The 14319-nt window shown below is 34.5% G+C and overlaps 1 protein-coding gene across 1 annotated transcript in view; it reads right to left on the bottom strand.

The window, feature by feature from the left end:
• Nucleotides 1–1443: 1443 nt before the first annotated feature.
• LRP1B (LDL receptor related protein 1B) overlaps nucleotides 1444–14319 on the bottom strand; it is a 989801-nt gene continuing 976925 nt past the window's right edge. The window contains exons 88-92 of the mRNA XM_070957016.1: nucleotides 11946–12022; nucleotides 10131–10221; nucleotides 8983–9121; nucleotides 5400–5498; nucleotides 1444–1584 (exon numbers count right to left, since the gene is read on the bottom strand). Coding sequence (XP_070813117.1) covers nucleotides 1444–1584; nucleotides 5400–5498; nucleotides 8983–9121; nucleotides 10131–10221; nucleotides 11946–12022 — 547 coding nt within the window. The remainder of the gene's footprint in view (nucleotides 1585–5399; nucleotides 5499–8982; nucleotides 9122–10130; nucleotides 10222–11945; nucleotides 12023–14319) is intronic.

Raw genomic sequence — 14319 nt, 5'->3', positions numbered from 1 at the left:
ACAAAAATTCTCTTATAAAACAGCTGTTACTTTTGCAATGTTTGTACAAAGGGAATAGAGCCACCACAAACGTATTTAATCTGTTAGATTAATAGATCATGACAGCTAAAATCAGCAACATGTAGCCGAGGAATGAAAAGCCCTCTAGTTCTCTGAATACCAGTGTGAGAAATATTTTGTGCCTTAAAGTGTTTAGAAAAGATTCCATGGGTGGTTATCTTTTAACATCCTAAACAAATTGCATGACATCTTCCTGCCACAATTAAAAAAAGGCAAATATTGTATTCATTTTTTTTCTCTTTTTATTCTTCATAACAACATAAAATAAGCTAATACCAGAGAAAGTGCTGGAAACTGATTACATTTTTACACTCTCCATAATTGAGAATGTGAGCTTGAGGTTTGTTGAAGAAGTTTTAAAATTTATCCACACTTGCTTTTAAATAAATGTGTTGATTGATACAAAAGAATGAAGACTTGTTTGCTGTAATGTTTCTGTGAAAGGGTTGAGTTTCCTCCCTCCTCCTAAGAATCTGGTTCTCCATGTGTGTGCTTATGGCTTTTTGCTCTCCTGACAACATAGGAAAACTCATCATACACAAAGTTTGTCTGTGACTGATTAAAGAAATGCATAAAGTTGTGTGCAGGCTTGACAACGCCCTCTTATGAGCCAAGTGTTCAGGACTGCAGAAAAGGCCTTCTCACACATCTGTTAAGATCTCGCCACTTGCAAGTGGTATATCACTAAGTTCACTAAGATTTTACTAAATATGAAGAATTTTTACATGGTATATATGTTTAGTATAGCTTGGACAATCACTGAATCTCCAAAACGGAATAATCTGTGCTCATGCAGGCCATTAGATGTTTTCTATAGTACTCATAGCTTCTTTGCAACCTAAAACTAATTGGAAAAGCAAGTTACGGTATGTTTGATTGTGAAATTAACTCCTCTATAGTTTTAAGGTTCTGAAGTGAATTTCTAATGAGCACGAAGAGAGTAAACAACCCAATCATACTTCCACTATCTGAAACAAAAACAAATTCACACACTGTACTACAGTCTTCAGACCATATAATGGAAAAGTGCAGATATTGTCTTCAGTAGATTAAGTAAAACCAAAGGAAAAAATTCATACAAAATAGATTGCCCATATTCACACTACAAAGGATTTCTTCAAATTTTTAACAAATTCAGTGTGTGTTATATCAGCAGCATTGTTGCAAATTGTACGGTAGTGCAGGGTTTTTTTTCTTCATAAAAATACCATACAAATGGTCAGTCAAGTCATCAGCAAAAGAAAGACCCAGATAACCACCAACCAAATTGAAAAAATATCCAGAGGTAATGCTGATGCCAAAACAATTATAATACTGTTGGTACATAGAAAAGTAATCCTTATATTTTATACATTTATACAGTATACAAAAGATTACAGTGGATTATGCCACAGTCTCCCTTATGCCAATATCTATTTTCTTTGGAAGAAGTTCTTTCCTTTCATCCATGCTTGCTAAGGAGTTTCGGCAATTCTGACCATCCATATATAACTTTGCATATACTGGATTCGAATAGTTTGTTGGCTGAAAACAGACAAACATATTAACTGTTATTTAGACTGCTGTAAATCCCCTGGGTGAATGTTAATCAGAAAAGGAATATGACATGCATATATTTATCTAAATTTGATTAATAAATAAAAATACATCACAAGACACTAAGGGATGATTTTAAAGTCAAGGAATAGAGGCTGTTTATAATATTTCATCTGAGACCCTTTGTTCATCGATGACATTCAACAAGGGAGAACCTAAATTTATCTGGAACAGAGGAGGGGAACATCATAAATGTCCCAGCTGATTATTTGCTTTGCTTTACAATAGACACGCTCTTCCTTTATGGACCATGAATGACTGTTTATGCTTGACAAGTCCCAAAGGATTCTCATCTGGAAGTCGATTAAAGAAGTTTATTCTATTCCCTAGCAGAGATATTAATGAAACATCAGCTATGTAAAAATTAATAAAAGGGGAGGGATCTAGATGGGTTCCCTTTCCTTCCCTGATCTAGATGTTGATTGAAGCTTGAAACAAGCTATTAAAACATAAAGGGCAATGTTTAGTCTTTACCACACTGAAACAGTGATGATTTAACTTCCACGATACTTATAATGATTTATTTTAGACCCAAGTTCTGTTTTTAGCTAAATCTGGAATTAGCAGTTGTATCACCAAGGTACTGTTAAATAAAATAGAGAGACAGAAGCAAGTAACATCAACAGACATGTTCTGGCTATCTTTGGACTACTGTGTATATTTGTATCCATACATATTATGTGCAAAGTTTAAACTTAGTGCATTTAGATTTACAAGGGATGTTCAAATGGAGTTTTTCCCTTACAAGAGGGCTATTGTTAGAAGTATAGCAAAAAAACAGTATCCAGGGCAATATGCATGAAAGGGCCGAGTGGTGATGCAAACAGCAGATGAAAAAGCTATTTTTATTTGAATTATGTTGGTAAAATCCAATATTGTGCAAAGAGCTTGAATAATTAAACTTTCTCCTTGCCTATATCTCCCTTTGGCTTGAGTACCACTAAAAATTCCTGTTTGGGGAATCAATAGAACTTATAGACTGTGCAACTATACTGCAGTGAGAAGGGAAACTGTAAATTCAAGAGTTTAATGTGACTGCTACAACATTCCTCTGCCTAATATGAAGTAATTTACCTTGTTTATTGCACCTTTGAAACTTATGACTTCAGCCTTCTCAAATACATTTTCAGGGGAAAGAAAGGGCTTCATGGTGAAGAACATGAAAGATGTGAATTTATATTTAATTTATGAAACATTGCATTTTGTTCTAAATGTTCGTTTCTATGGACAATAATTTTATGAAGCATAAGTACGGTAAGTATTGGTTCTGAGCTACAGCTTCCTTACAGATACAGAGGCAATATAGCTCCTAATACAAACTGATGGAAAACAAAAACTATATTCATGTTCTAATTTAGATTTCTTGTGTGATAAAATTGGCAACCAGAAACAAAATGGAGGACATGATAGCTTTTGGTCTGGCTCAGTTTAGCTATTTGTCTGCCCTTATTTATTGTCTCATGGTCTATTGTAAATCTCTTTGTTCAAAAGGATCTAGCTAGATGCATAGTTGAGATAATTCTGTTGTATACTTTAGAATACAATATCTGATACCAGAAAAATTAAGATCTATTGAAACTGCGCCTGCCCAAGTAAATGAATTGGCTTCTGAAAAACATTTTGCTGATGTGCTCTTTTTTTCAGTCATAAACCTAGCCAGAATTTCAGATTACAGGACTGCTACAATTTGCTTCATATTCTCTATTGTGCTTAAATGAGTTTACTTTTCTGGTGATCCTAAGAGAGAGAGAGAGCATGATTCAAACACTGAGATAAACAAAGGTCATCCTGCTTTTAAGCCCATTGAGAGCTATATTGGAAAGATTCATAGCATGAATTCATGACTGAATTTACATTTTTAGTCTTCAAATCCAATATCTGTCATACCTACTTTTCCATGCATCCATACTAAAGAAAAAGAACTATTAAAATGCACAGAATTAAGATGCATTCTTAATGGGTTTCATGCAATATAAAATTGGATGGAATACAATAATTTATGATCAGAGAAACTCAGCATAAAACCATAACAAAGTTCCTTACATTATTCCAATCACCCAATTTTTATTTTGTAAAAAAATTCCAGCATTTTTTTTTAATGAAGAAGAGTCATTTTGTGGAATTGAATACATGCAGAATTATTTTCAGTTACAGAAATCATGAAACACACATGAAAAACGAAGTATATAAATACATGCATCTTTGCCAATGAAGATGATTAATAACAATGTCACTCATATTTAAAACAGTTCAAAGATTTTCAACATATTATTTAGAGATAATGGATGCAAATGAGTAAACTGAGAAATTAATGTTTCATTGCCTTATTTTAAAACATATTTGAATGTGATTTCAGTGCATCTATCTTTTTTAAATTGCGTATATTGTGCTTATGAAATTCTATCAAAACTAAGCATATATTTATGAACATGTAAAGTTCAAAAAAACATAAAAGTTCAGAGCCTGGTTTAGCTCTGCAGATTAAAGCACCGTAATTAACATCCAGCTGTCTGCAATTACACCAGTTCGAATCTCGCCAGGCTCAAGGTCGACTCAGCCTTCCATCCTTTCTAAGGTAGGTAAATTGAGGACCCAGTTTGTGGGGGCAATAAGCTGACTTTGTATAAATATACAAAAGGATGAAGGCTATTGCTTAACACATTGTAAGCCGCCCTGAGTCTCCGGAGAAGGGCGGCATATAAATCAAATTAAAAAAAAAAAAGTGCTTTTGGAATGCCATCATGTCATCTCTGGGAGAACATCCAAGAAGTCCAAAGACTTTTCATATTTCTTTCCCTGAAACTAAAATGGAAGAGAATCCTGCCAATGTAATATGTGTTCTTGCACCTTAAGCCTTTGGAAAAGATTGAACCAGTAATTCCCTAATATTAGATGAAGTTAGAATCCAAAAAGAGGTATTCTGGAGAATTATCCATCAATCACAAAACTGGGAGTTCTGTGGCAACTATGGAGCCAACATTATTGTTCAGATGGGAAAATGGGTAGAGATGAAGAACCTGAAGAAGAAAGAGTTCTGCTCTTTTCTTCTTTTCATTTTACACAGGTCTGATATCTTTTCAGAACTAAGTTTTGACATTGTTTGTCCTGAAAAATGAATCTTTCTGTTAAGAAATAAAAATGAAAAGCTATATGAAATTAAATTCAGCACACCCTTCCAATATAGTATAATTTGTATGTTTTGACTTTGGGAGAAAATCACTACTAAAACTGCATAGCAAAATATCACAAAACTATAAACTGGTGTGCCATGGCATATTCTTGTTGCCTTTTAAGGAACAACGTAGATGTGATGTTAATTACAGGAATATAATTAATGTGTAAGATGAGTATGTTTGTGTTATGTAAAATAATAGGGGTATCATATCTGGGCTGCAAAAATTTGGGATGGTCTCTAGACTATAGCAGAAATCTATTTCAGTTAGAGTCTAGAGGCCATCCCAATTTTTTTTCAATCCAGATATGATATCCTTATTATTTTACATAAAACAAACATACACAATTTACACTTAATTATATTCCCAGAATTAATATCACATCTACTTTGTTCCTCAAAAGCCATCAAGAATATGCTGCCTAAATGTGGTAGACCTAGTTAATAGGGAAAAAAAATCATTATGCAGTCAATATTTCTGACATATATGTGAGAAAGCATAGAAACACTTGTAACTGTTGGAAGAGCACTGTGATAGAATGAAGATGGAAAATAAATCACTGTTTCTCACCCCTGCTGTTAGAGGTCCTTTCAGATCAGAGTTTAGGTAGATGGGTGGTGCCGTGTGGGGGAGCTTGAAGACTGTGGGACCTCCCCCTATGTATCTGCCCTGCATTGAATAAAGCATGTTTCAAAGTTTATTTTCTGATTTTAAAATAATACATCTCCCCCCCTACCCATTCTGAAATGTAAGTGAGCAAATAGTGAGTGAAAGCACATGTTGTAATTTTTCCCCCTTACATAAACAAATACAATAAAAAAGCTTTTTCTTAGATCACTTAGATTACATTCAGGAAGATATTCATACTGGAAACATAATGGGATCAAGTTAATTTTCATTTTGTGAAGGATGTAAGGAAGAAAACAGCATATTGACCATACTTGGCTGATTAAAAAATACCATATTATCTAATCCATTACTCAGCTACTGTTTTGGAATGGGATAACATAGGCTTTGTATTAGTGAAGGCCTACCTTTCAGAAATTCATAGAGGTTATTATTATTTGGAAAAGTGGAAAGTCTTCTCCCTGCTCCCCCAACCCCCTGAAGCAGCACCACTGGTAGGATTTGAGGGTTCCCCTTTGCTAGTATATGTCTTGCTCTTGTCCAGCCATGAATGGAACCATGGAACATCTTGCCTACAGATGTTGTGGGTGCTTCATCACTGGAGGCTTTTAAAAAGAGACTGGACATTTGTCTGAAATGGTATAGGATCTCCTGATTGATCAGGAGGTTGGACTAGAAGACCTCCAAGGTCCCTTCTAACTCTGTTATTTTGTTATGATTGCTTGTTCCCCTCAGTTTAGAAAAAATGTTTCTTTGAGGTTACAAAAAAAAAAAAAAAAAAAGGAGGGGAGGGAGGGAGGAAATTTCCAGCAATTGTGTCTCTCGTCATCTTTCCCAGAGTTCTTTATTAAATGGAGGCCCATAGAACTTCAGGGATATCATGTGTTTCCCATAATCAGGCCCTAATGGTACAATTTTCCTTACCTGTAAGAATTATTTTATTAGAAACTAAAGTACTATTTTTAAAAATAAATATAGTTGCAAGACAGTGCTTATATATACCTGAAAATATATCGTCTGTGCAAATATATTGTATTTTTATTGCTTTTAAAATAACAACAGAGAAAGAAAAGTAGAAAAGAAACATGGCACAATGATACACATATTATTTAAAAATTATATAAGTGCTTAAAAATAAGTGAAAAAATACAGCAGAAAAATACACTTTATACCACACATGCAAAGGCAATTGCAGCAGTACCATTCAGATCACTGCATCAGAGAAATGGATACAGTACAGAGAAGAAATGAACACAGGATCACTGCACCTGGCACTGTTTCTGTTTAACAAAATGCGGAAGTGTATTGCCTACTTAGTTTAGAAAACCAAGCAATTATGGTATACTATGAAATAACATACATTTATAAGAAACCTTTTATTCTTTTGCATGCATAATAATACAAATCAGGATTGCCCTTCCTATTTCATAGGCAGTAGTTGTTTTTTACTTCAGAGCACATAATTGAAGATACTGATACTACAAAATATGAAAATAGATATTACCTGAGATTATTTTAAAAGAATTTAAATACCGTATTCTTTGCACTATAAGACGCACCAGACCATAAGACGCACTTTAGCTTTAGAGGAGGAAAACAAGAAAAAAAAATTCTGCCTCTGTCTCCAAGCATCCATCCAGTATTCATCTGGCTAGCATCCTTGCAGCAAACTGCAAACACCCTGGTCAGTTTCAGCACATTATCACAGCCCCAGCATGTGGCTCATCAGGGCTCCGCTCCATTGTGCCCACCACCAATTGAGCTGAAGCTGCTGCCAGGAAACATTGCAGCCTTCACTGCCGAGCAGCTGATTGGTGGTTGGATCGGTTCCCAGAATACCGCCGATCAGCTGTTGTAGGTGGCAGGAATTGCTGCCACTCGCCGCCACCACTCGCCACTGCTGCCGCTTGCCATCAATTGGCAGTGGTGAACAGCGGCGGCGATTGGTGATCCCCGCCACCTAGAACAGCTGATTGTCAGTATTTCAGGAAGCTGATCCAACCACCGATCAGCTGCTCAGCAGTGAAGGCTCCAGCATTGCCCAACCACGGCAAATGGCGGCAAGCGGTAGCGGTGGTAACAGGTCGCTCTATAAGACACACAGACATTTCCACCCAATTTGGGGAGGGAAGTGCATTTTATAGTGCAAAAAATAACTTCAAGGTAACTTTAAGGATGATAGATCCACCACTGTCTGTTGTCATTGTAAGCTAAATACATATTTTTTTCATGTGGAGTATCTCTTTTATTAGTGGATACTGTTATTAGAAAATAACTTTCACTCATTGTTTGTGAATTTCCTACAGGGAATTCCTGGATTATGAAGTTAAATGTTGGACCAATTAGATTATAAAGTCTGGTCCAGGAAAACAACAATAATACTGTACCACTATTTGTATCCTACCAGTTCATATCCATTCTTATGTTTATATATTATGGTTCTGCCTACTTGCTGTCTTGCAACTATACTTGTGCTGTCATTGAAGAATCAGTTAAGAATGGTGTTCTTCTGCCTCTGTAAGTGGAGAACTGGAAGTATAATCCAGAGGAACAAGCTTTCTTAAAATAAACTGGACTTGCAATGGCAAAAACACAAGTATTTCAATCACTATTTTTAAAATCTGCATGTTTTAAATCACTGGATGTCCCAGAAAAATACATTTATAGAAGGGTAACCAGCACAGGCAAAGTTATAATTTAAAATGCAATATCTGATTCTACTTTTAAAATATGTAATATAGATCCATTACACACATCACATCTTTATTTGAAGAGTGCAACTCCCCAAATGTTAGTTTATTGATGTGATTGAATCATCATAGATCAGACATAAGTGCACTGGATCCAGTGGAGGCTTCTGCAAATTAAAATGATTTGAAGTGTTTTAAAAGACAGCCCTATGCCTCTACCTGATCTCTACCGGAACAGTGTAAACTTTGGTGAGAGCAGCTGGAAGGATAGAGAGTGTCAGTGAAAACATATAAAGAAGTGTTGCAAGAATCTGGTATGTTTAATTTAATGAAAAGAAGGATTAGAGGTGACATGATAGCGGTGTTCCAATATCTCAGGGGCTGCCACAAGGAAGGAGGGATCAACCTATTCTCTAAAGCACCTGAAGGCAGGACAAGAAGCAATGGATGGAAACTAATCAAGGAAAGAACCCATCTAGAAATCAGGATATATTTCCTGACAGAACAATTAATCAGTGGAATGGCTTGCCTCCAGAAGTCGTGGGTGTTCCAACATTGGAGGTTTTTAAGAAGATATTGGACAATCACTTCTCTGAAATGTTATAGGGTTTCCTGCTTGAACATGGGGTTGGACTAGAAGACCACCAAGGTCCCTTCCAACTCTGTTATTCTGTTGATGCCCCTTCCGTCAGTAAAAGCTCTGCTGGATCATAGATTCTCCCCTTACCAAAAGATTCCTTCATTCATGTATAGGCAGCTTTGGATCTTATTCAAACTCAGTAGTTCACTGCCATGGAGCATGACTGAGGAAGCAAAGTAACAGATATTTGATTTACCTTTTCTCGATTTAATGTGAACTCTGAAAGATTCCTTTCACTGTGATTATGCCCCACTTCATACATGTTGTATGATGGGTTTCCAATTTCTACATTGATTCCTCCATTTATTATTGGTTGTCGTCGGATGGTTTTTGTCCTATAATATATAAGAGGAAAATAGGAAATAAAGCTGTATAAAATAACACATGTTAAAATATTCTCCTAAAAGTTCCCATATGTCTGAAAGACTATATTGCCAGGGGAAATGCAAATATTTACATGCTACTTGTAGCATGTATAATGCTATACATGCTACTTATACAAATGCTCATTCAATGATAACATTGGCAGAATATTGTCCCTTGGCATGCCCTTTCTCCATGATAGTTCCTTGGAGTTTGGATTTTAAGAACTTTTTTTTTTTCTATTTCACAAGTCTCTCTGAGTAACATCTCATAACTCCCTTCATAATGATGATTCTATTTTCAACTGCCTGTTTGATGTATTCATTAGATGTCTAACTGCCATATCAAACTCAAACTTAACAAAATACTTTTCTTTAAAAAAAAACAACAACCTCTCTTTAACCTTTGTCCATAATTTTTGCCAATGTAAAATTTTTTCTTGCAGACAAGCTGCACTTTATGTTCCCTCTGCCTGAAAGATCTACTGTATAAAGGGAAGATAATTTTTCCAGCTTTATTAAAATAAATTTTCCTTTCAGTTGAGTATTATATCCATCCGTCTGTCCATTGACCCACCCATCCTTCATATTTATATTGCTGCCCATCTCACAAAACATAACTCTGGGTGGCATACAATAAAAAAACCCCTGTAAAACAGCAATATAAAAACTGTTAACACTAAAAAAATTATTAAAAAATAATTTTAAAAACAGGGATTAAAAAACCAGGGAGATAGCAATGGATATTAAAGCAATGGAGCCAGTTCAGCAACTCACAATTCCTTTGGGATTTCCAATCCTGATGATAGAATCAAATTTTGGGGGAGTTACAGAAAATTAAGAGGGATGGAGACAATCTCACTTCAGGGAGAATGATTTCCATAAGTCAGGTGTCAATTTTTGGAAACTTTTTGCCATATCTATAAAGGGATTTTTGCCAAAAACTTAGCAAAGGCTTTATAATAAGAAGACAAATACTTACCTTCGTTTTCTTTTACAGAGGAGCAAACCTATTACCAAAGTAGTAATCAAAGTCACCAAGAGGACCAGAGGAACAATGATTGCAATGCTTCCTACAAGAAATAATAGAAACATCTCTGATGGCTTTAAAGCTAAAACTGGGAAAGCTAACTTTGAAAAATACATCATCAAACATACATTTGTATAGATCATATCATGTTTTAACAAACAGATCAGTGGTGGGTTGCTATCGGTTCTCCCCGGATCGGGCGAACTGGTAGCAGCAGTGGCGGGAGGCTCTGCCTACCCGCCCGGATGTCTCTGCGCATGCACAGAAGCTTCTGCGCATGCACAGAAGGTGGCAGCTTCCACGAGCGAACCAATAGAGGCCAAAATTGAAATCCACTACTGAAACAGATGAGATAATAATATTAAATATTGCAGAATATCTGAAGAGTTGCAGGACATATCAGGTTTCAACGTATTAAATTTATTGTACTGTTGCCACAGTTTGCCTGCCTACTATTTCTAAACACTACCTCAAGGCTCCATTTAATAAAATAAGTATTGAATACATCAAAGTCATTGTGTTTAGATCTGACAATCTTCTCATCAACCTACCTCTGTGAATAAATCTGTCAATGAATCTTTTATTTCATTAGTTTGTCATAGCAGAGCACAAGACTCCCGATTAGAGGAGAGTGCTCATGACACTATATCAGTTTTAACAGTTTCTGTTTATCAGCATAAACAGATAAAAAAATATCCCATCTGTCAAGCATAGAATGTATTTTGATTTATAATCTAAAATAACTCTTAATTGGCTCTTGAAAGTTAATAAACCAGGCAATGCAGGACTTGGAATGAAAAGGCAAAAAGGTGTTTCAGAGGATACAGGGGCCCTCACATAAAATCTATTTCCAATTACTTACATCAAATACATATCTTCCTAATAAGCAGCACTATGCCAGGAAAAGATTATCTGTTTAGGAAACTGTAGATAATGCTACTGTACATGAGCACTCCCATGCATTTGAATGCATGTTTTTGCTTTGATACATTTAATTATACAAAAGACGTATTTGACCTGGTTTGTGGGGGCAATAAGCTGACTTTGTATAAAAAAGAACACCGCTTAGGGCCTCCCCAAAGTCCTACTAAGCAGGTATATACAAAAGTATGAAGGCTATTGCTTAACGCATTGTAAGCCGCCCTGAGTCTCCGGAAAAGGGCGGCATATAAATCGAACCAATAAATAAATAAATAAATAACTATCAGAAAATATTTTAATGGGACACACCTCTCTCACTCTACATATCATACTCCTTTTTTTCTGTGTTTGAAGGCTGCTTAATTGAGGCCACCAGACTGATCCTTTACTGATCTGAAAGTTATCTGTGAGCTAATTCAAATTACTCAAGTTTGTGTTACATGTCATTTATTTCTAAGTATTACATATTGTTGAACTCTGAAGTCAGAAGGATGATTTAATTTAACTCATATTTATCAAAAGGGTCAAATTCAAGTAATTAGATATAGATTTAGCCCATCCTAATTCTTCCACATAACCACAATTTCTCTGATCCTCATATCCTCATTTTCAATTACAGTATATTCAAGCTGCCACCTTTGTTTCTCCAAATCTACAGCTATCATTCTTTTTTTCTTATTATTAAATAATTATCTTGCATATTAAGCCTTTATTCCTTTTCTCCCCCCCCCTCAGTTCCTCATAAGTGCAGAAATTGTAAAGATAACGAGCTTCACAATTTTAAATATATATTGCCTACAAGAAAAGTAATAGTTTAAATGCTGGTATTAATTAAACACAACTTACTTGTACTGATATTATCAGATTTGCTGCTCTTAGGAGCTGGCCTTTCACACTGTGTACCTGACCAGTTTGTAGGACATCTAAAATAAATAAAAATAACACATTAATTCAGAGCAACAGTTTTCTGCATGAATTACTGTGTTTCTGAGTATCAACTATTATACTAACTTTTTGGTAGATAGACATAGATATAACATTTAATTAAATAATAAACATTTTTGATTAATTACCATAAAATTAGAACAAAATCTAAGTACAAGCCTTTATAAAGGTCTTTGTTAGTAGATGGTTTTATATTTCAGAACAGAAGTAATCAGAGTTAGCTAAATAATAACATCTGGGTTTTACAAATTTAAAATGAATTTACTTTCAAATTTACGTTCAAATTTAAAATGAATTTACTTTCAGTTAATAGCTGATCAAAATAGATTATGTTTATAGACTGGACTATAATAGTAACAATTACTTCTGTCTTGTGTTTGCAAATTAAAATAAAAATTAGAAGCCTTATTAAATGACAATTTTGGATCATACTATCCTGAAATGAACACATTGTTGTTTCAGTTAACATACCCTAGTGCTAGGTTTTAATTGATTAATACTTTTATAAAAGCTTTGATTGAAAATTTATTTTATTGAATTTACAGTCAATTCTTCTTTATATTCTACCATTCAAGAGGGCTTACAATGATTAAAAATATAGTACAAAACATTAAAAATGCAACTAAACTAAAACTAAAAACCAATTATTAAAATAGTTAACAATTACAGATTTGGCCACAGAGGTGATGTTATCATTTCCCTAAATATTTAGAGAATAAGAGACAAACAGATCTCTTGAGGCATTGCATTCCAAATGCTGGGATCCACGTAGAAGAAAGTTCTTTCTTGTTGTCAATCCTTCAAGTTAGGCCAGGTCAGTGAACAGATTCCATCAGTTTGATTGGAACTATACTTTATTTACTGTATATAGACTATGGTAACAAAATCCTGAAAGATGATTGTATTTTGTCTTCCTTCCCCCTTATACACTTCTAAATTAGAATACTGCCAGTCTTTCTTTTCCTGGGCTTATAGCATGCTTTTGGATTTGTAATTATTTCAACATAGTTTCGACTACCACTATTCCAAATCATGTCTGTGGCTCTTTTGGTACCCAATAAGCCAAGCTTCCATCTTGAGAAGGGTGTCTTCTGCTGATCTAGGTAAATATCAGGAGTCTCCAAGACTGGGCGAGTTATGGTTTAGTTTTAATATATTCAAGCTGTAAAGAAGCACCTATTTACAATCTGCATTCTTTTTTTGCTCTTTTAAAATAATGCTTACTGAGAAGCACATCTATCATTATGATTAAAAGACTTTTTCTTCAAATCTTTTCGTTTGTCTGCACTGACATTAAATATAACCCATACATATAATGGTCTGAAATGTCTTCATTTCAGATTGAAATGAAGTGGCAAACTATTGTCTTGCATACACTGTTTAACACTGTCAAAGAGATTAGGTCATCAAGAGTGAGGAATAATCACAAATAGTTGGACTGGTTGAAAGCAATTTCCTATGTTCCTAATGAGATGATAGAAGTGCTATGCTTGTATGTCACAACCCTTCAGCTTCATTCTAAAACTTCAAATACAATCTAATTCCTTTAAACTTAATTTAAAGCCTTTGAGATAAAATTTGATTGCTATTACTGATTTTTTTAAAATCTTCAAATAAGTCACCATTGATATGTAAGAAAAAAATATACAAAATAAATAGTGATACACATTTTCTCACTTTTATGGAAAAAATCTATGGTTTCTAAGAGTTGACACCTATTGGATGGCACATAATCAATTTTTCATTTAAAATATGCATGAAACACCACAATTTTGAACATTAATGATTCAAGAACATTATGCAACTCTAAAAAAATATTGTCCTTTCTAACAATTATACATATTATGTATGTAAAGGAGAACAAGCTTCACAGAATCTTGCCAGTTTAAATACACATGTAATTTAAAACTCTCTTTAACCAGATTTTCTTCTAAAGTTTTTATATAGCATGACATGTGATAGGTAACCTTAAATAGAAGGTTCATTATATGCAAAACAAAACAACAATAACACAATATCTGTCAACAAACAATTTTGTTTAATAACAAATGACAAGAGAATATCACAATTTATTTCATAGGGGGGAAAATGGCCTTAATGGCAGAAAGTGGAGAGCAAAACAAAAAGTGTATGTGGGAGGGCAAGGAAAGTATTTATAGGCTATGAAACAACTATCAGAATTAATTAAAAAAAATGCTGTAAATGACTGCTTACATTTTGATGGCTTTTATTTGCTAAAAGAATATTCTCATAAGAATGTCATAATAAGATTTTT

Source organism: Pituophis catenifer, unplaced genomic scaffold, assembly GCF_029215685.1.
Source record: "Pituophis catenifer annectens isolate HBS135680 unplaced genomic scaffold, rPitCat1.0.hap2 SCAF_1, whole genome shotgun sequence".
Classification (NCBI taxonomy): domain Eukaryota; kingdom Metazoa; phylum Chordata; class Lepidosauria; order Squamata; family Colubridae; genus Pituophis; species Pituophis catenifer.
The sequence above is the reverse complement of the archived record's forward strand: the minus strand, read 5'-3'. Positions and strand labels throughout refer to the sequence as shown.